This window comes from Pipistrellus hanaki, assembly GCF_964339955.1.
Source record: "Pipistrellus hanaki genome assembly, chromosome: 3".
Classification (NCBI taxonomy): domain Eukaryota; kingdom Metazoa; phylum Chordata; class Mammalia; order Chiroptera; family Vespertilionidae; genus Pipistrellus; species Pipistrellus hanaki.
Genome location: NC_140505.1, coordinates 24,712,225 through 24,738,423, shown reverse-complemented (window position 1 = coordinate 24,738,423; position 26,199 = coordinate 24,712,225). Strand labels below are relative to the sequence as shown.

The window sequence follows — 26,199 nt, the reverse complement described above, 5'->3', positions numbered from 1 at the left end:
TGCAGGGGAAGTCAGAGGAGAACTGCTGTCAACACACTGTTCACAGAAGCACGCGTGCAGCACACGCAGCGCGTTAACTACCCGCAGCGCACGCCTGGCTGCCGAAGCCTTCACTCCCCAAAGTGGACGACGGCCCCAGGGGGACCGATGGATTCACTCGTTTAGATGAGAAACGAAGACAGAGCTTTAGTTCAAGTTTGCTCTGTATTCTGAAAGGACGCCGACTGGGAGTTACTGGCTACCAGCTGGAGGAATCATGCTTCCTGAACACTCAGCTACAAGAAGGTGTAAGTGGGAGGAGCTATGACTTCCTGATTTTGGGGGACCGGATGGCTCTGATGGCTCCGTGCTGCCTGTACCCACTTGAACTTCCCTCACATGACCTAGGTGTCGCTTGAACCAGGCTTGGCTATGGCCCCTGTAACTCTACAGACTCACCTGGAGGAATCTGTCTATGGGGACTCGACTTTCCAGTCCCCTATGAGACCACAACACTTTCCAGAAGCTGCTCTGGGATTCCTGCCCAACTTCAAGTCATTTTCTGATACTTTTCTCATTCTAAAAAACTTTTCCATCAATGATTTGCTGAGTACTCGCTACATTTTAAATAGTTCCCAATTCTCTTGTCGCTGGCGTATTTTTGTATGAAACTGAAAAGAATATAGCAGAGATTTTTTTTCCCCCTCTAACTCTATTTGGTACTTTTTAAAAAGTTTCTATCTGAGTCACTATTTAGAACTATTATCTATATTGCAAATTACAGAAGGATCTCAGATTCTTGACTTGATAGGTTCTAGTTAAAATAAGTCAGAGGAGAAGAAAAGGTAAAGCAGACGGAAGGTGGGAGGGAGCCGGAAAACGAGCGGTGTGGCCGCTGCTGAGAGAATCAGGGTCAGGGAGATGGCAGAGGGCTCACAAAGGTCCCAGGGGCCGCGCTCCATTTCTGAGTTACAATGGCCGACAGCGACAGAGGCTCTGAAACCCAGTAACACAGCTTTGCTTTTTACCATTTTCTGAAACCATACCAAATGCCTCTTCAAAATCCTTTAGCAAAACCTATCTTTGAGAACCAGTCAGTGGATACTGGTTTCAGCCATGGCTTCCTGGATTACAGACCCATCTAAACATGAACATCTCTCCCACCCCAAAATGCGGCCTCTGAGGAAAGAAATAGCTTTCATGAAGCCCTGATGAGCAACGGGAATATAGATAGACGTAGAGGGAGATGCTTGATGAGTTCCCAAGTTGGTAATCTCTGGGGACACGTAATCTTCAGTGTACCACCATTCCCATGTTTCCAACAAATTCACCGCAGCCTGACCCTGGGAGGCAGCACTGAGGCTCATGAGCCACCGCTCAGCAAAGGCTTGTCTGTATCCCCCACGTCCACATGCACCTGACCGTGACTGTCCAGACGCTGTGCACGGCCAACCCAGCACTGCTGCACCAAGTGAGGGGCAGGCTGCTGTGCTTAAGACTGGGCTCTCTCCACACGGAAAGAAAAGTAGTTTATGCCAGGCTTTTGAGGTTAACAAAACAGATAGATGTGTTCTGAGTATCTCTTAGGTAGCAGTAAATAAAAACCAAATATTATTTTCCACGTTCAGCTTAAAAGCAGAGAAACTGGACCACTGCATATGGGCCATGTTGGATCTTCATTTGGACAGTAACTAGATGTCATTCATACTTGAAGTGCAGCCTCTAAATTTAACCTTCTAGCAAAGCATTCATTACAGAGAGGAAAATCTGTCAATGGTTATTCTTTTTTTTTTTTTTGTCTGTCATTCACTTTATATTAATCTTATAGTAAAATTTTTAAAAGATGGATTTTCTATTATTATAAATTAACATACATATTAAGTAAAAGTTTGGTGTTTTTTTTTTTTTTTTGATGTCAATGGTTATTCATAGCTTAATTCCTTGGCCTGATCATTCTTACATGTAATTTACATCAATGTACCAGAAGTACAGTAAATACTTCAGCACTAACCTAAGGTTCTAGGCTCCCTGGGTTGGAGAGTAGCAGCCTTATTGGTATTAACACAGAAAGGAACCTGCTGCTGACACTAACAAGAAAACAATAACATTAAAGTTTTGTATTCTTTTCTGACAATATTATGCATAACCAGAAGGTGGAAAGGTAAGAAGAAAACACCTGAATGTTTTAATAAATATAGCTTCCTGCCACAGAGAAATCACACTATGCAAGAATTAGCACAGCTCCGGATAAGATTAAAAATGCGATGGGTTATAAAAAGAGAGTCTGTGTGATGCTGTGGCGGTGAAAGGACTAGCTAGGGGCCAGGTGGCCGGGTTCGGGCACTGCGCTAACTAATGAGGACGGCATCGACTCGCTTTCCTAAATCGTTAGTCTTCATTATGGAGCCCTTTCAAGTGTGTGTTCTTCATTAGGAAGGGCACAGAGGGCTTGAGAATAAGACGTGCCTCAGGGACAGTTTGCTGCCTTTGGTTAGGTTATTAAAGATTCTGTCTTAGTCTCTTGCTGATTCGTTTTCAGATCAATTCTTAAAAATGTCAGAGCTCTATGCTCAGCACCTTCTTCAGGAATTCTCCAACAGTGTGCATAGATTTCTAACAGGATGACGGCCCGATCCAATTCCACTATCAGAAAAAACCCCCGAGGTGGGCTTTTACCAAATCCCAGTCCAGCAGCTACGCTCTGCAGATAAGCATCTGAATATTGTTTTTGTGATTTTGTCCTCTCAGCAAAACTCTCTGCCTTAATTTCCTTCTGAAGGTTTGCTCTTTTCATGAGGCCTTCTGTGACCAAGAGCCAAAGACAACTCCAGTGTTTAATGGCTTCTTTATCAAGATAAAGTCTTTCTCCCCACTGTAACCTCCTTACAATTGTTGCTATATTAATTTATTAAGTTGGTCTTCAATTGTAAAAATACTTCTCAGGTACGTAGAAAAATATATCCCTGGCCACTTGTAGCGTAGCTAACTAGGGAGGAATAAAACATACCGCGATCAAGGCCAAGCAAGCTGCTGCTTAGGTTGAATGTTAATTGTCTGCTTAAAAAAAAAAAATCACACCTAATGATGCTATTTGAAAAGAAATTTAATCATATCCACACATAAATGTACATGCACCCGACTGAGCAGTTTCTTTTCTCTTGAGCCCTGCATACTATTTTTTATTTGATTTGATGGAATGCTATCTCCTTTTGACCTCTGCTATGAATACGACAGTAACCACCTGAATGAAAATAAAGGGGAGCTGCCACTTGTAACACACTGCTGTCATCTGCATTCAGACCTCACAGCTCCCCAGTCTCATCCTGAATACATTTCTCCTGACATTTTCCTTTCTCTCCAGGGCAGGGGAAAGGCCATCTTAGAATGAAATGGGAAGAAATGAACAATGTCATGTACATAGCAAAACATCTCTTGCTCCTAGATCTCTGTGCTGAATAACAAAGAAACAAAACAAAAAAATAAAAATAAAAGGCAAAAAAAAAAAAAAACCCCACAAAAAACAAACAAAACCCAAGAAGGAGCTCTTGAAGTAACTGCTTATTTAGCTTAACAATAACCCACAACCTTCGGACCAACTGAAGTAACTGCTTATTTAAATAAAGCCTGTTTTGCATTCTATGGGGGATGATGGCAGAATTGATTTGCATAGACTTTCTCCTTGATCACTACCTGCGAACTTAGGAAAATAATTACATTCAAAAAACAGTTTCCTATAAATTCTTAACTAAAAAAAGTAAAGTTCCTCCCCCCCCCCCCTATTTTCCCTCCTACTTCCATATCAGACTTCAGCATGCAAAGGTAACCCACTGCCTAAATACGGCAAATACACACATTTTTGGTTCGCCTGCTTTGTATTTGTGGCTTTTTGGAAAACCTTAGGAAGTGTGGATTCAATGCCTTTGTTTCACTCTATCTTTTGGCTCTATTGCTCTCTAAATAAAATTTGTGATTTCAATTAAAAAAAAACACCTTTAAATAAAAAAACTCACTTCTTATAATAATACAAACAGAAGATATCAAAAAGCTGTGATCCAGACAAAAAGGACTGGGTTTGTAGGAAATGTTTTGAGAGCAGCGGTTCTCAACCTGTGGGTCACGACCCTTTTGGGGGTCGAACGACCCTTTCACAGGGGTCACCTAAGACATCCTGCATATCAGATATTTACATTACGATTCATAATAGTAGCAAAAGTATAGTTATGAAGTAGCAATGAAAATAATTTTATGGTTGGGGGTCACCACAACATGAGGAACTGGATTAAAGGGTCACAGCATTAGAAAAGTTGAGAACCACTGTTTGAGAGCGTCAGTGTGTCCATTCTGTTGCCCCTGCCCCTGTCCCTATGGCACCCAATGTTTGCCAGAGGATAACTCAGGCCAATCCACCGCCCCAGAGAGAAAGCAGAGCTCAAAGGCCATGGATGGCCCTCCCCCATCCCTGGTCCTGCTACTGCCCTCTGCAGGGTCCACCTGAGAATAGCACGTGGGCTGTTAAGGACAGTCTTCCTGATTCAAGAAGTAATTTTTAACACTGCTACCTCTCATTCTTTTCTTTGTTTCTCTAGCTCTCAAAATCCTTTCGATAAAGCCAGTCTGCTTCAGTACCCAGATATTTTTCTTTAAAAAAAGGAAACCTGAATTCTGAATTTAAAAGTCCACAAGCTCACTTAGGAAAGATACGCATTTTGTTTTCTGGGTGGAAACTTCAAGAAATGAATTGTCTAGTTCAGACCCACCAACTGGGGGCTCCGGTCACCCCAGTTCCCAAGGGCCCACCCAGTGGGAGGGTTTTGATAACAGCCTAGTATAAAACTATCTTTAAAAAAATCACCGATTGGATTAATGGCATTAAAAAATTTGCTATTCATTAAAATGGAAAAGAAAAAAGTCCTTTGAAACACAGGGATATGACGTTAAGTTTCTATACACCCAGAGAGTATTTGAGTAGAGAAACAGTACTTATCTGACAAAAGGCTAACTTGAGCTCTTGTGGGATAAAAGTTGTCTCTCACCGAACTTTTCCTTAGGGACCTCATATCTAAAGCAAAATTTTACTGCATTTTGACAACATTTTTATACAGGTCATGCTCCTCATATTTCAGTTTATACTTTGTTTATGCTTCTGATTGCATGGGAATTCTCTAAAGTCCTACACACGTCCCTCAGAGGCACGTTCCCGAACTTCTTCCCGGCAGCCTGCCTGTCAGACTCACAGCTCCAGAAAGGTCAATGGCAGGCAGGAGGGACACGGGCAGTCTTTCGAGGGCATCTGTCAAGTAGGATTTCAGGAGGCTTTGAAGGACCTCTGCACTAAGTTGCCTTCCCCACGGATCTCCCAGGGCATTTCATCCCCAAGATGTAGTACTAATTGCTTTTGAGTTTAAAGCACTTTTACACCTTCTGCATTCCCAATTCCAATGCCCCTTCCTGTAGGAGGTCCCATAAGCTAGCATCTTACCCTTTCTGTGTGCAATTGTATCCTGTGTGGTAAAGGATCTTCCAACTGTGGAGTCAGGCCCTGAGCAACCAGACTTCCCTCCCTCCGGGCCTCCGGTGCCACATGTACAAATGATGCGACGTGGCCACATTCAGCTGCACACTTTTTGGGATTCTCTAGGTTGGGGAGAGCTACTTGGAAGCCAGCTATATGGAAGAGGACACACTACTGATCCCTGGGAGGGAATGGTGAACCACGAGGTGGGGATAGGGCACTGAAAGGAAATAGCCCCGATTTACCTATTTTATTTACAATGCTGTCAAAGGCCAGAGCAAGTTGGGGATGCAAGCTACTATGAAAGCGCCCTGCATAGTTCCTAGTGTGTGTGATCAGTATTGTGTCTTTTTCCATGTATCTTGCTCCCAAATTCATAACTCAAGGAGGAACATAAGTAAACACCTTGTCGAATGCTCCTGCAGAAAGTCTATATGACACAGGGGAATCAATTTCTAGTCTTCCAATGAATGCTGCGCTGGGCGTTCTTATAGCAAACATTGCTTGGCTTGCATAGGATGTTTTTTGGTCTAGTATTTTCAGAGAAAATATTTCTAAAAACATCTTAAGTTTTCATTGTGAGTCTACTCAGTAATTCTGAACTAGAAATCTCTAAAGGACCTCAATAGTCTGCTCCCCTCAAAAAGCCTTCATCTCAGATCAGGTAAGCAAACAAAGTTTTTAAAACTCTTAGATCAAAGCATACAGATTCTTTGAGAAAACAATAAGAAGAAATCTAATGTAGTTTAGAGAGAGATGCATACTCTTGAAAACAACAACAACAACAACAAACAAACAATAAAAACCCCAACACACCAAAAAGGCTACCCCTTTTCATTGTTCCGATTCCAGTTAGTCCAGGAAAGCATTCGGCAGCAGCGGTCAGTAAGCTAACAGGCGGGCGGGTCATGTACCACACAGTCTAAGGGGCTGGGAAGGAGGCTACTCATGGTTACACGGGAATGCCCTTGTAAGGTGAGGGAAATGCAGGTCCTCCTATCTCACAAGTTACTGAGAGGAAGAAGCTACGAGGTTACAGTGAGCATGTCACTCACTCCAGGTTTGACTCCTCTTTACTGCATTTCCACCCAAAAGTAATCATCAAAATATTAAACAGCTGGCACAGCATAGGTGCTGCTAAATCAGAGCACAAACCACTGTACAACCTTGTAGGTGCACAACACCGGTGTATCATATCCGCTCAGCTCCTATCCATTAAAGCAAGCATAGAACCTGCCCCCAGGCTGCCCCCAGACCTCTTCACCGCTGACTGGCTGTTAAGCAGACTGTGTAGGCTGCACACAGGCCGGCTGATACAGCGCCCCCTAGCTTCATTGGCTGCGGAGCATGGGAAATGTGGCCAGTCTGCACTGAGACAGGCCATGAGTGAAAAGTGTTCTCTACATTTGGACAATGTAGGAAAAAGTGAGTGTGAAATATCTTAATATCTTATACTGATTACATATTGAAATGATATTATTTTGGATGCACTGTATTAAATTTCAATGTCTTATATTACAATTAGTTTTACCAGTTTTCTTAAAGTTTTTTAATATGTTTTATTGATTTTTTACAGAGAGGAAGAGAGAAGGATAGAGAGTTAGAAACATCGATGAGAGAGAATCATCGATCAGCTGCCTCTTGCACACCCTCTACTGGGGATGTGCCCACAACCAAGGTACATGCCCTTGACCTGAATGGAACCTGGGGCCTTTCAGTCCGCAGGCTCTATCCACTAAGCCAAACTGGCTTCGGGGGTTTTCTTTGTTTTTAAATGTAGCTGCAGGTACTAGAAAATTTAAAAGTATACATGTGGTTTGCATTGTATCTCTGTTGGGTAGTGTTGGCCTAGATCCCCTGACATCTCCCAAACTAAAATATTCTTTTTCTGTGTTTAACACCCTTAGCGTGAGGGAGGTGCTTTAATATTCTAATTGGTGTTAACATGTCACTCTCCTCAAAAAATACATATATTGTTGGAAGGGACCTTCTAAGTTAGTTCACCCAATCCCATCTCAATTTGATACCCCACAATTGAGGTCCAGAGAGGGTAACCATGTAATAAACACATCAAGGATAAGACGAAAAAGTCCTCCTAAGTCCCAGGTGAGTCATTTCCCAATTTTACTAATTTATTACTCAAGTATTTGCCCTTTGCCTGCAGACAATACCTTAACTCGAAGTGGTGACCCTCCTCACAGCAGACATTCCAGGCATAAGGAGCGACTTAGGGACAGGGTCATTTCAAGTCACATGATGGGTTGTTTATTCTGTCTTCTGGGGTATGGCCCTAGTTCTTTTCAAACATTTATTAAAAATGCAATTCAAAGGGTCCTACTGCTAAGCTTCTCCTCCTTTCAAAAGCACATGTCAGCATTTACAGATTAAAATTCAGAGCTTCTTAGTCCTCTTTCATCACATCTTACCAAATGCAATTCCAAATAGCACTGCAAGAATTATGTCTCTATTACTAACTGCACTTGAGCTTGGACAACTGCTGATCTTAGGTCTCTAGCTTTTGACTCATAATTATACTACTTAGCATCCCACTAAAAGAATTCTTAAATATCCCCAAGAATTCTATTAACCTGCAATATCTTAGCTTCTCAGAGCCAGGCATTGAATAACTTTGTGATGTTTTTCCATAAAGGGGTTGGCACTGGCTTCCTGGCTTAGACTCAGCTGCTAAGACCGAGACTTGCTTCTAATCTTCTTTAAGTAAGTTAATGGAATTTTGCCCTTGCTTTCACCAGGGAGGAAGAGGGTAATAGCTGCTATCTCTGTGCTTTTATGATCAAAGCCACTTATAAATTAATAGCGACATCATTTTGTTTCCGAGGCGGATTTGCCTTGTGACAGCTGGCTTTGTACTGAGATAAGCCTTGGAGGGCTCCTGTGAGAGGAAAAGTGGTCCATGGCGTGAAAATCACTCATCTGAGGTGGACAAATAACAAATGAGCAATCTGGGGAAGCAGGGCTAAGACCACAACCAGAGAATTTGTTAAAAAAAATAAATATATCAGACCACCCACCCACCCAGCAACAAACAACCCACAATAAAACGGAGGTTTCACAACTAGCAGTGTATGTTATGTGCACTTCTAGAGATGAGCTGTTTTGAGTTTCCCTAATCATGCTGCACAGACGGTGCTTATTCTCGAGTATGTCAGTTTCAGAAGGATTCATGCCATTTTACATGCCACCAAAAATTAGAAATTCAGAAAAAGATGCCTTATGCCTCAAGAATGTCCTAGATTTTCTAGATTTAAAATATTCAGCTCTAAGACATTTACATGTTTCATTACAATGGACATTTGTTGTTCCTAAAATTGAGTTTCCTAGCCATGTGGTTGGTGTGGGTCCTGTCTTAAGCCATAATAAGCATATACTACTCCAGGTCGCAATTCAGGAGTGGACACAGGTGATTTCTAGCCCTGTAGGCCAGGGGACATCTGAACCAGCAGGGGAGTGAACTCTACTTCCGTTGAAACAAAGCCACTGAAAACATCTTAAAAGTTACATAAAAAACATCCTGGAGTAAACACCATCTTCACTGCCAAATCCCTGGACAAACTTCAGTGCTATCGCGAGAATTTCTTTAAAGGGGCCGTTTCTCTAAGGGCCCAGGCGTTTCCCAGAGATTTTGCCTCCCATATAAACTGTCCATCCAGCCCACTTCTGGATACATTTCCAAATGCACCAGAAGCATGGAGATCAATTCAAACATCTTCAAGTGAAATTGGAGAGGGATAAAGTAGAAATACATTTATATAATGAAATGAAGCGATTTTTATTTTATTTTTTTTGAAGTTGGGAAATGATGGTGTGTGTACTAGCAGTGTAGACTTGTGATGCCTAACAACTCCTTCAAAAGTGAGATTAGGTTCCAAGTGAACTCTTCCAAACAAGTAACAGCCATCACTTGAGGGAATCAATTCAGTCAAAAACAAAAGAACCCCCTTCAGTAACAAGGAGCGAGGCATGCATTTACACAATTGTAGCCCATTGTTGCTTTTTGAATCTCTTTACAAAAGGCCTAGTCTAAGAGAAGAAGCCTCCTGGCTCTCTAAAGAATTTTTGTATTCTTAAAAATAAAGCTTAAACCTACCTATTTACCATAATTTCTAATTTTTTTACTGACAGGGTTTAATTAATTTATTATTATTATTTTTAATTTATTAATTTATTATTATTATTTTTTAAAGAATTTCTAAGGCATAGAAAGAGCTGTGACTTTGGCCATCACGAAGAACTGTTTGGGAAATAAACAACTGAAATGCAAAAAGTCAGGTGCAACTCCCCGTGTTACTAACAGCTTAATGTTCTAAAAAGAGCACTTTTCCCTATGAAGACGTGAAAACTATAAGAACGACTCTGAACCCCCAGGGTGGCCCTGACTGCAGGAATGGGCGAGAGCTCTTCCTCGGTGACAGGGCCACAGACAGGTTAGCGCTCCCCTGCTGTCACTGCCCAGGAGGCTCCCCTGAACCGCAGGCACTGCTGTCATCCTTCCTGCCCTCAGACCTGCTGTCAGGGGAGCTACTCAGCTTGAGAGAACCACTTCCGGCGATGTTATCTGTTACACACAGTAATTCAGTTCCCATCCTCCATTCCATAGCATGTCCTGAGCACTCCCCCATGCTCTGGAAGCCACAGCAGTGACCAAAGGAAGAAAATGGTTAGGGAAGGGAGTGGCTGCTCAGGGATGCGGCCTGTACAGCAGTGTGCTTAATGCCAGGCAAAGGGTCTCCACCAGCCAGCACACAGGGCAGAATCTGGTGGCTGACATCATAGCAAAGGGGACCCCCACGAGATGCACGACTATTTTATATGAGTGAAAAATAGCGATGCCGTTTTACAAAGCAATTACTTTTACAAAAACCTTTCCAGGTAACATCTATAAAGTGAGGTACCCTCCCTCCCTCCTGGTACACAGGATAGGCGGCCTGACAGACAAGCCAACGTGCCCAACACGAGCACAGGAGTCTGATTTAATGAGCCAAGGACTTTGGAATGCAACACTTTGATGAAAGCAAGACTTGTCCCCACAAAGCGTGGTCTAAGCTCAGGTCAGGAGATGAAAATGCTGGCTCCTGCTGGGTTACCTGCTCAGAGAGCAGATTGCAGAGCAGGAAGTGCTTCCACAGTGGCAACCTTTCCATGGTCTGTGGCCGTCCCCACCTCCTGGGGCAGCTCTCAGCCTTGGTCAAGGGCACCGGGCAAGGTGAGGAGGGCTGGAAGCCAGGGACGGAGGTGTTGGGAAATTTAATTAGCATGTGTGAAACCAGGAGGGCCTCCGAGCTGAAAGCCATTCTGGAGGTGTGAAGACTATGATTGCTTTTTGAGAACTCCTTTTCCCAGGAAGGAGCAAGCCCAGGGAAAGATGAGCTGCTTAGAATTTTGCTTATCTTTTTAGAAAATACTTGTTCAAGTGTTTTGTTGGTACGGCTTCCAACAGTGTGTGCGAATAAACTTTTACGTTTACTGAAAGGACTTGCCGGCCATGAAGAAAACTAGCACACGGGTCCACGGTGACTCCAAGGGCACATTTTATAACTCAGGAGAAGACTTTTTAATCTTCCACGAAATCCTGTTCAATTCAACATGCAAGCACAGAGCAAAGAAGTCCCTGCTCTCGAAAGGCTCACTGGCCTGGGCAGGGGAGGCACAGAACCCACCACAGATGTCAGTGAAATAAATAACTGGAACAGAGGTCAACTGTGGCGGGACTACGACAGAGTAATAAACCCACTTGCAAGCTGGGAGCAGGCTTCTCACAGGAGGGATGTGGCTGCATCTGAAAGATGAAGAGACTTTCTCAAACGGAGATGAGAGGAAGGGCGTTTGGGGAAGAAGGAAGTAGATGAACAAAGGCACAGGAGTGTGCTGGAGAGAGCGGGCAGAAATGTGACTGGTAGACATGGAGGCTGTTGAGGAAAGACCGGATGTTGTGGAAAGACAGAAGGAGCCCAAACCCTCTCAGATTAAGGACTGGGGCTTTGAAATCAATAAACAAGTGTTGGCAAGGATGTGGAGAAGAGGAAACCCTAGTGCACTGCTGGTGGGACTGTACAAGGGCAGCCACTATGGAAAACAGTATGGAGGTTCCTCAAAAAATTAAAAATGGAACTACCATACAACCCAGTAATTCCCTCCTGGAGGGAATTTGAAGAAACAGAAAACACTAATTTGAAAAGGCATATGCATTCCCTATGTTCACTGCGGCGTTGCTTACAACAGCCAAGATGTGAAATAACCTAAGTGTCCATCAGTAAACAAGTGGATAAAGAAGATGTGGTACATTTAGATTAGGGGTGTCGAACTCAATCAGAGAAGGGGCCAAAATCTAAAATCCAGCCTAAATCGCGGGCCGAATGGTTTACTGAACAGTCATAAACTGACAATGTCATAAACTGACAGCGGAGTGCAGTGATGACAGCGCGGTGCGGGCCACATTGCAAGGCCTGGCGGGCTGGATTTGGCCCGCGGGCCTTGTGTTTGACACATGTGATTTAGATAGTGGAATATTACTACTCAGCCATAAAAAAGAAAAGAAAAAAAAAAGAAAGAAAACTTGCCATTGTGACAACATGGATGAACCTGGAGGGTATTATGCTAAGTGAAATAAATCAGAGAAAGACAAATGCTGTATGATGGCACTTATATGTGGACTCTAAAAAAAAAAAAAAAAAAGCAAACAAAAGAGAAACAAACTCATAAATACAAAGAACAAACTGATGGTTACCAGATGGGAGTGAGTCTAGAGAGTAGGCAGAAAAGGCGAAGGGATTAAGGAATACAAATTGCCAGTTATAAAAAGAATCACAGGGATCTAAAGCACAGCATAGCAAATATCCTAATATATAAAGAGCCAGGGTCCATCATGACCTAAATTAATGGACAGATGACCGAACACCAGGCTATGGTCCCGGCAGCATGGCGGGAGTCAGTCGTAGGTCCCACCACTCAGCGGTGGGAGGGAGATGTGGGCCCCAGCTGCCCACGGCGCAATGGTGGGAGGGAGCTGTGGGAACGAAGCCATGCTGCCATTGCACTGGCCTCTGGGTACCTACCCCTGCCCACAGGCTCCGGGGAACCAGAGCCATGCTGCGATGGGACTGGACCCTACCCGAGGGGTTGTGGATTATGAGAGCATGCAGGCTGGGCTGAGAGACTCCCCTCCCTTTCCCCCCCCACCCCCCAGAGTGCAAGAATTTTCATGCACCAGGCCTCTAGTAGTAAATAATATTGTAATAACTATGTATGATGCCAGATGGGTAGTAGACTTATTGGGGTGATCACTTTGTAATTTATGTCAATGTCTAACCACCATGTTGCACACCTGAGACTAATATAATACTGCTTGTCAACTGTAATTGAAAGATAAATTAAAAACAAAAAGGACTGAGACTATATTGAGAAGGCAAATGATGGGGGGAGATCTAGGAGAAAAATCGAGCGTAGCTGTTGACAGAGGAATGCCGTCATGTGGGTTGAGCCTCAGGAGACAAACAAACCATCAGGTGTATATAGGACGAGCTGCAGAGAGACAGTTAGGCACAGCGGCCAGGTTCAGGTGCGAGTTGAATGACCTAGGACTTGAGTGGAGGATGCACACCAGCAACGGCGAGGAAATGACACGTAAGATGCTGCGGATGCAGCTGGACCTGGTCCCGATTAGGTCTGGGGGACTGCAAGGGCCCGGAGGAGGATGTCAGGTGAGTCTCAGTTCTAAGCCCAAGGAGGAAAAGGCTGGAAATGGAGATGAATGATGGGAAATAAAGTCAACTAGAACTACAGTGAAAATGAGTAGCTAAAGATAGATTCAGCACACCCAACAGAAAAAAAAATAGTGTGTGTGGGGGGAAGACATTGAATGTTGAAAAGTTGCAGCTGAAAGGAGAGCGAAAGGTTGATTCTGTACAACCTGGCACTGGCTAATTTGAGAGAAACTTTAGCCGCAGGTAACATTTACTGTATATACTGCTTTCAACTGGTTTTTAAATGTCCCACCCTCCCAATCTTTTTAATAACCACCTGCCTATAGCACGTGGATGTGCAGGGATGTGCCACATTGCCAGTCTCCGTCTGAAGGGCACTGAGTGGGGGAGGAAGAGCACTGGTGCTGCCTGATGGCAGGAGAGAGCCGACGCTCCATGCCACCCTGTATCTCAGTTTCCCTACTGTGCTTTCTTTGGACTCAACTCTCTTGAAAAACACAGAGACATAGAGAGCAGCCGCCCACCCCAGCATGCCCATCTACTGCTGCGGTCTCTCCTCACAGCAGGCCCTTCCAACCAGACACAGACTGACAGTTATCCTTGATATTTGTTTGATGCTTAAATAGAATCATAAACACAAGAGCCATGAGACCTAGACCATGCCTGAGGCACACGTCCCAGTTACAGTCACTGTGAAAAACAACGCCTCGTGGAAAAAATCCTAAAACAGCTGAGGCACAGGCTTTTATTACACTCGGGGCCCACACACCTCAAACTCCAGGTAGTGATCTTTCAGCTTGTACTCATCTATCTCCTTGGCCTTCACCTTCTTGTCCGGGGGGTACGAGCGGTGCTCGGCCAGCTCGGTGGTAATCTGCTTCAGCTTGCTCTCGTGTGACTTCAGCTGTTCCTCCTGCAGGAAATAGGAAGCCATTTAATGTCTGAACATAAATCAGTAAAGAAATCCCTTCTGATGAATGACTTTAATTCACTGAAACCGTCCCGTGAGCCTCAGCTGCAGCATCTTACCGCCTCTCTCAAGCCAGAGGCCGGTTCCCAGGTACCTTTGCCAAAATGGCAACTGAGGCCGGCCTCTCTCCCCAGCCCCTGTCACAGGACAAAAGGCTTTCAGAGCCTTTATCGGTGTAACTGTCACAGAGCTGACACACTGCCTCCTGCAATACCCCAACACGCAAAGCACCGCCAAGCAGGTAGGCGCCTGACCCGAGGGCCACGCAGTGTGGCTTCTCCATTGCAGGCCACTCAGCAATGCTGCTGGTTTCTCCACCTGTCAGTGACGGAGAAACCTATCCGAAATGAGCAAAGCCACTACGAAATAACTCTGTGAGAGCTACCAGATGATATTCTAAAAAATGCCGCAATCTAGGCCTTTTCTCTCCAAAGCAGTACATGTTCTGATGTCCTTCAATTTTATTGATCCAAAATACTCAATTAAAATGTACCTATAGAATGGTTGCTGCCTGAACAATGCTATTGCAGGCATCATGTGACAATGCAACATGACTGATACTATGTCAAAGACTTTCCATTCTAGGGGGACCATTTATATCACCTTAGCAATAAGCTACCTAACAAGAGACACTATCAAACCCTTTAGCAGCATTTAAAAAAATAAAACAAATAGATCGGAATTCTCTTGCATTCCTATAACTGCACGATTGCTTTGTTTACTATTCCAAATTCTTGTTGAGTATAAATTTCACATTACAGTAAGAAAGGGATGAAAGCAAATGAGAGGGAGCTGATTAAACATAATTTCAAAATATAAACATTTTATTCTAGATGAGTAGAATAATTAAAAAGACTGCCAAAAAGGAATAATTATTGACACTAATTAAAATTATTCAATATATAGCATCATTGTAAATTTAAAAAGATATTAAGAAATTATGAGTCATGTATAATGTCTTCAGGATTTGTTATCATGCACCTTCTAAACGCCAAACAAGGGGGAAAAAATCCAAGTTAAAAACCATAAAAATAGAAGAGAACAATGAAGCATTTTAAAAAGCAGAGAATGTCCCGCTGGTGTGGCTCAGTGGTTGAGTGTCAACCTATGAACCAGGAGGTCATGGTTTGATTCCTGATCAGAGCACATGTGGGGTTTCAGGCTCAATCCCTAGAGGAGGGCATACAGGAGGCAGCCAATCAATGATTCTCTCTCATCATTGATATTTCTATTTCTCTCTCCTCTCTGAAATAAAAATATATTAAAACATGCTACCTAATAATAGAGAAACATGTACATTGACCATATCTCAGCTACGCCCACAGCCAATCAGAGTGAGTATGCAAATTAACCTAACAAAGATGGAAGTTAATTTGCATACATACCTGGGTCCCAGGAACCTCCTCAGCACCCAGGTCACTCCCAGCCAGCCATTGTAGGGACTGGGATGGGGGGCCCGAGCCTGTGACCAGGGGGCTGGGGGGGCCCCTTCCCAAGCCTAAAGCCTGGTTGGGGAGGCTTTAGGCTTGGGCAGAGGCTGGATCTATGATCGGAGAGAAGGAGAAAAAAAATCAATGGAAACATATCCTCAGGTGAGGATAAAAAGAAAAATAAAGAAAGAAATGTCATATCCTATGAAAGACATCTTGAAAATGCCTAAAGAAAGTTGTCATTTTTTCATGGTGAAGGGACTGGAGTTTGTGTTGTTGAAAAAACACCTTGGCAGCTGCAGTGACTGGCAGTGGCTGCAGCAGCAAGGAGATGGGGCTGGCACCTTGCTGTGATCAGCCCAGTCACCGCCCGCAAAGGGAGGCCAGACTGCGGCTTAGACTAAGCCATTAGTAGGACATCTCCTGAAGATTCCCAGTATGTGAGAGGGGGCAGGGTGGGCAGAGGGACCCCTCCCCAGTGCACAAATTTAGTGTACTGGGCCCCTAGTAAAAAATAAAAAGCAGAGAACATGATTAGAAAATGAACAGTGGTGGCAGGAATAGCAGAGTGATTCAAAGATGATAAGACTTATTTTTATTATAAATACCAACTAACCCAAACAAAACACCTAGATAAGTTCCAGAAAGAATGGGGTGGGGCCGCTATTTTGAGATATTAGTAAGGGGTCTATATCTCCAACCCTGTCATTTGTACACTAATAATACAGGACGCAACTGAAAAATGTTTCAGGTAGCTTTTATTTACAACTTCTCATTCATCTTTCTCCAAAGAGAATACAGACTATGTAATGGACTGAAGGTTTGTGTTCCTCCAAGATTCATATGTTGAAGCCCAGTGTGGCTGTATCTGTAGATGGGGCTTCTGAGGAACTAATTCAGGTAGTTGAGGTCATAAGAGCAGGGCTCTGATGCAATAGAACTAGTGTCCGTGTAAGAACAGACACCACCAACAGCACACTCTCTACGCCCAGGCACCAAAAAAGGCTACGTGAGGACACAGAACAAAGGGGCGACTGCAGCCCACAGGGAGCTCCCTTACCACACCCTGTTGGCACCTTGATGGGGGACTGTGACCAAAATTAAATTCTGTCATTTAAGTCTCCCTGTCTGTGGTACTTTGTTCTGGCAGCCAGAGATGACTAAGAAGGATGCATTAAGAGCTATCTTTTTTCAAAGTAATTTTCCTTAGTATATTTACTGTGACATATAAATTATTTAATAGAATTATTGGCAAAAGGTATTTGGTGACTAGACCATTTTGAAAAAGAAAAAAGTGAGTTATTTTTTGTTTAATAAAATGTCTCAGGTATAAAAAAGTCACATTGAATGACATATGAAGAGCACTCACGTATCTAACACCCAGTTTAACAAATAAATTATAAAAATAATTGAAACGTCCTGTATTTATCTACTCACCTTATTCCTTTTCTATGCTAGTCTTATACCATAAAAATAGAGAATATGTTCTTTAGGTTTTTGTATTTAATAAGCTTCATTTTTTAACTTGTTTTTTTCATTGACATGTTTTTGAAATTTGTTCACATATAAGTTTTACTTCCCTCCTTTTATCCACTGTATAGTATTCCACTGTAGGACAAACTACAATTTCACTGAAGGATATTTAGATTGTTTTCCGGTTTCCTGAGGCTATTATAAGTGATAGTATATTAAACATGTTGCCTAATGAATAGAAGCAAAGATTTTCCTGTAATGTCATCACCAAGAGGTGGCACTTCTGGGGTTCAGAATATGCACATCTTTAAAATGACCCTAACCTGTGTTCCAAGTGTCCCCACTGGTTTCCATTTCCATAGGAAGTTTGAAAGTCCCACTGCTCTACATTCTTGCCAACATTGTATATCACACCTGCACAATTTTTGCTAATTTCCTGAGTATGAAATGATTAGCCATTATAGCCTGAATTTGCATTTCCCTGATCACAGGGAGGAAGCACACGGTTCCATGTTTCCTGGGTTTCCTCTTCGGAGGACTGGCTGCTGAAATATCGGACCCATGTTTCTATTGGGTCCAGATTTGTAAAGCAGAGTGATTTATCATTTATTTTAAGAAAATGAATTATTTATTTTTTGGTTAATAAAATGATTAGAATCCAAATACCAGCTCTCTTTTCAAATGAGATTTTATATAACTTGTTAAAAGAATTTACAAAATTCTCTGTGGTTTTTATTTTAGCCTCTGTGTAAATATTTTTTAAAATCTTTATTGTTGAAAGTATTATATATGTCCTCACACACGCGGGCTGTACAAAGGTCCTTTCTCCGAGTCCACTCAAGAACAGCGCTCCTCCAGATCTCATGCTCCTCCTTGCTACAGCACTTCATGCGTGTACCACATGCGCACTGCAAACCAGTCTCTGATTTATGTGTGAATCTTATTTCCTTCAGGGAGTACAGCTCTTTAAAGGCAGGAAAGGTTACGTTTCTCAGATCCCTCTCTCAAATCCTCCAGTGTCTAGTCCGCTGCTGGGCAGGGACAGAATATGCAGCACTGTTTTTGGCTTACAGAAACTACCTGCCTAACATGAACACATGCCTTGGTAGCTGAGAATCCCGTTTCCTGCCTTAGCTACGTTGATAACGCCCGTGTACCTAAGATGGTACCAATGTGTAGGCCCTCAGTCCACAGTGGCTGAATAAACGGAGCATTTTTAAAAGGGGAAGGAAAAGGCAGGAGGGCTCACACTGTCGCCTCGGCTGGTTTAGAGCAGGCAGATGATTCAGAGGTAATGACATGCCTGAGTCTGCTAGGCAGTTTACCAGCCAAATCGCTAAGCACTGCAGCCCCTCAAACCCCCGCTGGATGGAATTTAGAATAAAGAACATCGGCCTCTGAGTCAGTTTGAAGGGGGCTATTGCAAAAGTACCAGCAAAAAGATTCTGTTTCATCGTTTCATGTTTAAAACAGTTTTAAAGACCTTAAACCAGAGGTGGGGAACCTTTTTTCTGCCAACGGCATTTATATATTTATGGCATCCCTCACGGGCCATACAAAATTATCAACTTAAAAATTAGCCTTTTGTATTTGGTCAAACGTTTAATTAACTCACCCCTAATGCCTTTGCAGGGCCAGACCAAATGACACCCAGGGCCTTATACTGCCCTCAGGCCGACGTTCCTCACCCCTGCAGTTGAACAGGGTTTAGTGAGCTTTTGCCTAATTTCAATATATTTAATTGTTTTATTGAATATTTAATATACATTAGAAAAGACCTCTGAGAAATGAATATCAAATTTATTTTGGAGAACTGAAGTCATGACCCAAGGCCATGACAGAGTTTGGGCTGCATCTTGTTGACATAGTGAGCCAGGGAAGGGTAAGTGACATAATACGAAACTTATTTTAGCCAGAACTGAGGAGGATGGAGGGAAGCAAGATTAGAGTAAGAGAGAACTCAAGTGGCTACAGGACTAGCTGCCAGAGTTTTCCAGAGTGGGTGTGTGCATCCGAGGCAAAAAAATCCTGGGGAAAGAATTTTAAAAATCAGCGTTGAGACATGATTCAGTGCCATCCAGTTTACTGCTTTTAGCATCTTTGCAGGGTTATGCAAATATCACCTCGATTTAATTTTATGGCACTTTAGTTTCCCTAAAAGAGGCTCTTTTTGAATGGAATCTCAGTATGTCTTTTGCAACCAGCTTCTTTCACTTGGCAAAATGTTTTCACGGTCCCTCCATATTGTAGGGTAGATCCCATTTTATTCATCCATTTATCAGCGGATGGCCATTCCCACCTTTGGCTGTTATGAATAACGCTGCCAGGAACATTTGTGTACGAGTTTTGTGTGGGTGTATGTTTTTATTCTCTTGATTTCTAAGTGGGAGTGAAACTGCTGGGTCACATGCTAACTCTATGTTTAATCATTTGCGGAACCACCAAACTGTTTTCCAAAGTAGCTGCTTCATTTTACACCCCAACCAGCAATGCATGAGAGTTCTAATTTCTCCATATCCATGCCAACACATTATTTTCCTTTTGTAAATAAAAAGATTTAAAACAGTCATAGCCACCCCTAATAAGTGGTTTTGACTTCCACTTTATTTCCTTAATGACTAATGAGGTTGAGCATTTTTTTCATGCTATACTGATAGTAGGACATGCAATACATTTTCTATAAAGAATTGCATATGTACTGTGGGATATCTGTCTACTCAAATACTTAGTACCGATAAGGTGAATGATTTAAAAAGTCGTAAGACCACTGATCTAGATAAAAGATGACAAAGTCTGAATTAAGGGAAGTGGGTAGGCTATGAGATCTGTGACTGAGAGTGTGGGATGGAATGGTCCAGGAAGAGGGTGTTCTGGCCAATGAGGGACATGACTCCCAGAATGACTTCCTCTATTGAAATCCCACCCGTCTGCCTGTGAGAGCAGGACCTCAAGAGGCTGTGACCTCTGCTGACCTTGGAGCTGGACCCAGGCAATCAGAGGCTCCTCACCCCCTCTTCTATCCCTGGAATGTGCTTTCCCCTTACCTTCCACACACTAGAAACCGACAGACATAGCCTTGCGAGAGTAGGTGTTGCTGAGACCATCTGCATGGCACACGCAATGGAGCCCAGTGAAGGTCTCTGTAGAAACTTTTAAGATTCTGGTGGGTAGGTGCAAAGACCTACTTATATCAACCCTGTGCACACTCAAGTCTGCAAATGAGTACTTGGTCCTGATAGGACTGACTGTAAACTACTTGGTCCTGATAGGGCTGTCCTGTCTAGAGTGTTACACCAGCAGGAGAAACGAGACTTACACTTCCAAACTGGGCCCTCCACCCACCCCAGGAGAAGTGCTCTGGCAGCGCTGCCACGGAAAACAGCAGAAGAAGGTGACCCTCCCACACAGCGCAGCTGCTCAGAAGAACCACCCTGCACTGACAATCGCCAGCTTTAACAATGAAGGCTAACATGTTCTGGATGGAAGACAAGAATAAATGAAAGAAAAGCTCGCAGATGACAGGGTGATGAACAATGTACCTGTAAAAGCACCAAGTAACCTTTTAATTGAATGTTTAGTTTTTCCCTAATACTGTTTACCTTTTATCCAGCAGGGCACTCACAGTGCTGTGCGTGTATTTTGTACATTGAAATCATCCCAGTGTGCTGGCACCTAGGGGAGTCACAGCCAGGCTGGGGCGTATGGAGAAAGGGAAGATGGCTAGGCTGAAGCAGTGGCTCTCTGTGGCAGGGGCTGGATGTTGACCCCCCAGGACATGTGGCAATGTCTGAAAATGTTTTTGGATTTCACAGCTCCGGGGAGATACTGGCACCAGTGGGAAGAGGCTGGGATATTGCTAAACATCCCACAAGTCACTCTGCAACAGAGAACCCCTGAGGCCAAACTGTCAGCAGAGCCGAGGCTGAGAATGCCGGGGCTGCAGGTGAGGACCCTGTGCGAGGCCCTGAAGGACTAACTCAGGGGCGTCCGGACACATCCTGGGATTCACTGAAGGTGCGGGACGACCCCAGCAAAGGCCACTGCAGTGGAGGGAGGCCCAAACGCCCGCATCGGGCTATATGTGACCCGCTTCTTCCCTCCTTCTAACCTGTCCTGGATCACTGGGAGGCTTTACACATTGGTTTCTAAATTTCCCTTTTGCTCTCAAAGGTAAAACATTTTTTTTTTCATTTAGTAAATAAACACGATGACATGGGTAAAAAAAATTAAAATGAAACAACAGAGCTAACGATAGAACCTTAAAACCATTCTAGAATGATCTCCGTGTTCTCCAGAGGGAAAAATGAGGCCCGCAAAGGTTTGGTGATTTATGTGCAGGGAAGGCAAGCAAGTTATTATTTTACAAAGTAATTAAATTCTTGAAAGGGCTTGGTTATCTTGTCTGACGTAACACAGGAGGATACTGCTTTTTGGTTATTGCTTTTCTATTTAAAATCTTGAATTCATCATTGTGGTCACAGTACATAAGATTTATTTAAGTTAGAGATTCTGTCTCGATAAAGGTGCTTGCCTGCCTGGTCTCACAGTAAAAGTAGACAAGCAGATGAACACATTCAATTTCATGTACAAGTACTAAGTGACTTACTAATATATAGCCCACAGGGCAATAGCACATTTTTCAAAGTAGATAGTAAATAGAAATGCAGATTCTGTAGTGAGGAAAGAACAAGGAAAAACTCGGATGTTGCTCTATGCTTATTAATGTTCCTCCTTCACTTCAGCTCCCTTTTTACCATGAATCTTTCATAGGAGTAATTGTGAGAAAGACAATCTGTTGAAACACAACCACTGGGAAATCCCTAAAGAAATTAATAGAACTCCATTTCTGACGGTATTTTTCCCCTCTAGTGGTTCAATTGTCTTTCCTCTTCTGACCTTATGTAATGTGTTTTATTGTTTGTATTAAGTACAATTATGTGAACATTATGTTAAATATAAAAATAGAGTGAGGAACTGCATTTACTTTAAGAGTCAGATCTCATTTGGGTAGATGGAGAAATCTGTCAACATATTCTCTGGTCATCAATAAGAGGTAACGCCTTCCTTTTACTTTAAGAGTGTTTATTATCCTTGAAAATTAAATGCCATTCTGCCGTGTAAAGTGAGCTGGCTTCGTCCTTTCTATCCTTACCAGCTTTCTGGGCAGTCTATGCACTGCATCATGCTAGCAATGGCTTACATGGTGAGCAAGCATCCAATTCAAGTTAGTAATAATTATGAATTTACAAAAACAAAAGAACCTTTCCTGAAACCATGTCTCCCCTCTTCTTGCTGCCAGTCTGTTTTTTTTTAATAAACATAGGGTGAGACTTGGCCCTTCCTCCACTTCCTTACTGCCTTTCATTTCTTCTGCAAAGACCAACATGGCTTCTTCTCTCATCACTCCATTCTGCTCTCACCAGCGGACCCAACGACCACCCCCCACATCACAGGAGACATTTCTCTCCTGTTTTTACTTGACTTTTCTTCTTCCTTTTCTTGGCACAACATCCTCCCTGTTTTGTTGTTGTTTTGTTTTCAACAAACAAAAACATTGCTGTGTGTCTGTCTGATCTGCTTCTGAGCACCAGGCACTACAATGTTTGCAGTTAGAAGGAGGAAAGGACCCAGGCAAGAAGCAACAGGAGGGAACCGGGAGGCACCGTGGTGCCAAAGGCCAGGTCAGACTCCACCTCCCCAGCTGCTCAAGCCCAGGTGGTGGCCCTGAATCCTGCATTTCACCGAGCCACAGGATGACCCATCCCGTGCCCTGGGGAGCTCTCACCTACTTCCACTTCCATCCATCTCTTCTACAACTAACTCAGTTACGTTCCCTCTGCATTACCGAAAGTGCCTTTAAAGTAGCCTTCTGCCCTGGCTGGGTGTTCAGTTGCTTAGAGTGTCATTCCAAATCCCAAGGTTGTGCGTGGGTCCCGGCCAGAGCACATGCAAGAATCAACCAATGAATGCATATATAAATGGAACCCCAAGTGAATTTCTCTCTCTCCAAAATAAATATTTTTAAAAAGTATAAAATTGCCTTTCTGCTTCTAGAAATTTCCTTCTCTAATAAATCTTTCCTATTGCAACAAGAATGATTTTTAATCACATTGCTTTGCTGCTTTCACACTGTTATCCCGAGGATGCTGGGGAACTAGTGAAGCATCCGAATCCCTCACATGACCCATAAGGCCTTCCATCACCTGGCCTTACTTCCCTCTAGGAACGTTTCCAGCCTTTTCTCAACACTCTGCGCTCAAACCACACGTGATGACTTAGGTGTGGTTCCCGTACCCCAGGGCTTTCTCCTCTGGGCCTTTCAGTCCTCTGCTGGACCAGTCTCTTTTCCCCACACACCTAACTGCTGCTCGTCCTTCCAGGTCATAACAGACATCACAGGTCCCCCTTCACCGCCGAGGCCAGGAGAGATGTGCCCCACAGCGCTCTGGACTTGGCCTTGCTGAACCTCCCCTCCAGCTGGGTGGCAATGACTTGCTCCTTTGTGTCTGCCAATCCAATCTCAGCATCTGGCTCCATTTGCCTTTCTATTTCCAGAGACTAAAAGAGTCTCTGAAGTACAACAGACACAGAATACATTTTTATCTAATAAGTGTATCAAGGATAGTCATGATATCAAATGTGTAGAGGAGCCTGTTAATATCAAGACCTGGCTGATGAGAGCCGGATGGGTCCATTTCTATTGGTGCACCAGTAAGAGATTCACAGTAGACATCTAAGTCACTTCCCGAATCCCTGAGTAGGCAAGGACAATAGGGCGCTGCCGCAGGTTTGAAGCTGGAAAACCTGGAGTGCATGCGATGTCCCTGGCGCAGAGTGTTAGGTAGGAGAGGGACATGGCATAATGGGGTCTTGAGAGACAGCAGGCTGACACAGGAGAGAAGCCACGTGAGGACGTCTGGAAGGAGGTCGAGCACTTTGTCCCGAGGAGCCAGGCAAACCCATGTGGTGCACTTAGCTCTGCCTGAGGGGAGGGAGGCTGCCCCTCAACTGTGAGCAGTATCCCCGGGAACATTTTTATATACTTAGCATCGAATACAGCTTGGGATATAAGGAAACCCCAATCCAAAAAACCGAGAGAATGTATAAAAGGCTTGTTTCCAAGCCAGGATGTCTAACATTAGCTAGTTCGTTAAAAGAAAAAAAAAAAAAGAGCTGTTAGTACAAACAAACTGAAAAACCCAGGCCTGTCTGACTGAGTAGTAAACTAATATAAATTTCAGAAACTAATTCAAAGTATGTGACCTGCTAACCTTGACTCAGTTGTGCCAGCTTCCTATCTGAAGTGTAAAACCCAGTATACTGTATTTTGACCCATTCCAGGGCAAAGTCTCACCGCTGCCCCCCCCATGTGGAGCAATATTCACACACAAATATTCCCAAGGCCACAGCCCTGCCAGAGTGACTTGCCTGAGACAGCTTGGTTGTAGTGGCAGGCAGAAGTGGGCGGCTGAACTTCTTCTGAGACCCAATGGCTGCGGGGAACGGTGGTGCGGAGAACACAGCTGCGACGCAGTTAATTTTGTTTATCCAGCCTTGCATTTCATCCGGGCTCCTAGGAGAAACAGACGTGCTGACGTCAGGGCATTTCTATACCTAAGGGCATCACACCTTGCCCATTTCTCATCGCCGATTTAAAATGGCACATAAAAGCATTTCTTCTGCTTGGTACGACTAAGCCCTGACAAAACTTCATTGGAGCTGAACATTTTCAACAGCAATCACCATGGTAACCAAGGGCCCTGGGACCTAAGACCATCGTAGTGTAAGGCTGTGATTACCCCTTAGGGATACAGAGGGGGAAAAGCAAAATCGCTTGATAATAAATATTTGATAACCTGCTTTCTGTTTGATACTTAGGCTAGGTAAAAAAAAAATAATAATAATAATTAAAACTAACTCATCTTTTACAATCACCTATTTGACTTTAAAATCCAACTGAGGCCGTGGTAGCAAACTGTGGCTCCCAAGCCACATGCGTCTCTTTGGCCGCTTGAGTGTGGCTCTTCCACCTGGGGGAATCTATTTTGAAGAAGTGGCGTTATAAAAAGTTTGAGTTTAAAAAATTTGGCTCTCAAAAGAAATTTCAATTATTGTACTGTTGATATTTGGCTCTGTTGACTAATGATTTTGCCGACCACTGAACTGAGGGATATACTGATGGAAGGGATATGAAGGGCTCCACCCATGTTGGAGGCAGTTTTGACAGTTTTTAAAAAAGGTATCTACAGCCCTAGCTGTTTGATTAGTGGTTAGACTGTTGGCCAGCGGACTGAAGGGTCTCAGGTTCGGTTCCCGTCAAGGGTACATACCTCGGTTGTAGGCTTGATCCCTGGCCCCAGTTGGGGTGTGTTGAAGAGGCAACCAATCAATGGGTCTCTCTCAATCACATAGATGTTTCTCTCTCCCCCTCCCTTCCACTCTCTCTAAAAATAAATGGAAATAATATTCTCGGGTGAGGATTAACAACAAAAGGTATCTACAAGTAATCATGTAACCCAGCCATTCAACTCTCAGCTACAATCCAAGAGAAATAAACACACAGAGACACAAAAAGGTTAATCTGTGAACATTCATGGCAGCGACCCTTACAAAATCCATAAGAAAACAACAACAACAACAAAAAAACCCAAACAACCCAAATGTCCATCAATTAGTAAATAACTAAACAAAATCTGTCCTACATCCATACAGTAGACCACTACTCAGTAATAAAGTAATGAATTGCTGACACATGCCACATCACAGACTAACCCCAAAACTCTACGCCAAGTGAAAGAAGCCAGACATGAAAGACGGCATACTGTATGATATCACTTATAGGAAACAACCAGAAAAGGCGATACTAGAGAGACAGGAAAGAGATCAGTGGTGTCTGGGGTGGGGGTGGGGGTAAAATGGGGGGTGACTGTAAACTGAGCACTGGGATCTCTCTGGGGAGATGGAGGTGTTCCAAAACAGAACTATGGTGATGGCTGCACAAGACTGTAAATTGGCTAAAAATCACTGAATTGTACAAATTAACTGTGAAATTAAATGGGTTGTATACATATATATATATATATATGATGTAAAAAAAAAAAACAAACCTACATG

At 43.4% G+C, this 26,199-nt stretch overlaps 1 protein-coding gene across 9 annotated transcripts in view; it reads right to left on the bottom strand.

Moving 5' to 3' along the window:
- PSD3 (pleckstrin and Sec7 domain containing 3) overlaps positions 1–26,199 on the bottom strand; it is a 412,571-nt gene that overhangs the window by 8,461 nt on the left and 377,911 nt on the right. For all 9 annotated transcript variants that reach the window (XM_084879789.1, XM_084879791.1, XM_084879795.1 and 6 more), the window contains 2 exons: positions 24,514–24,658; positions 13,982–14,125 (listed from right to left, as the gene is read on the bottom strand). In XM_084879789.1, coding sequence (XP_084735915.1) covers positions 13,982–14,125; positions 24,514–24,658 — 289 coding nt within the window. The remainder of the gene's footprint in view (positions 1–13,981; positions 14,126–24,513; positions 24,659–26,199) is intronic.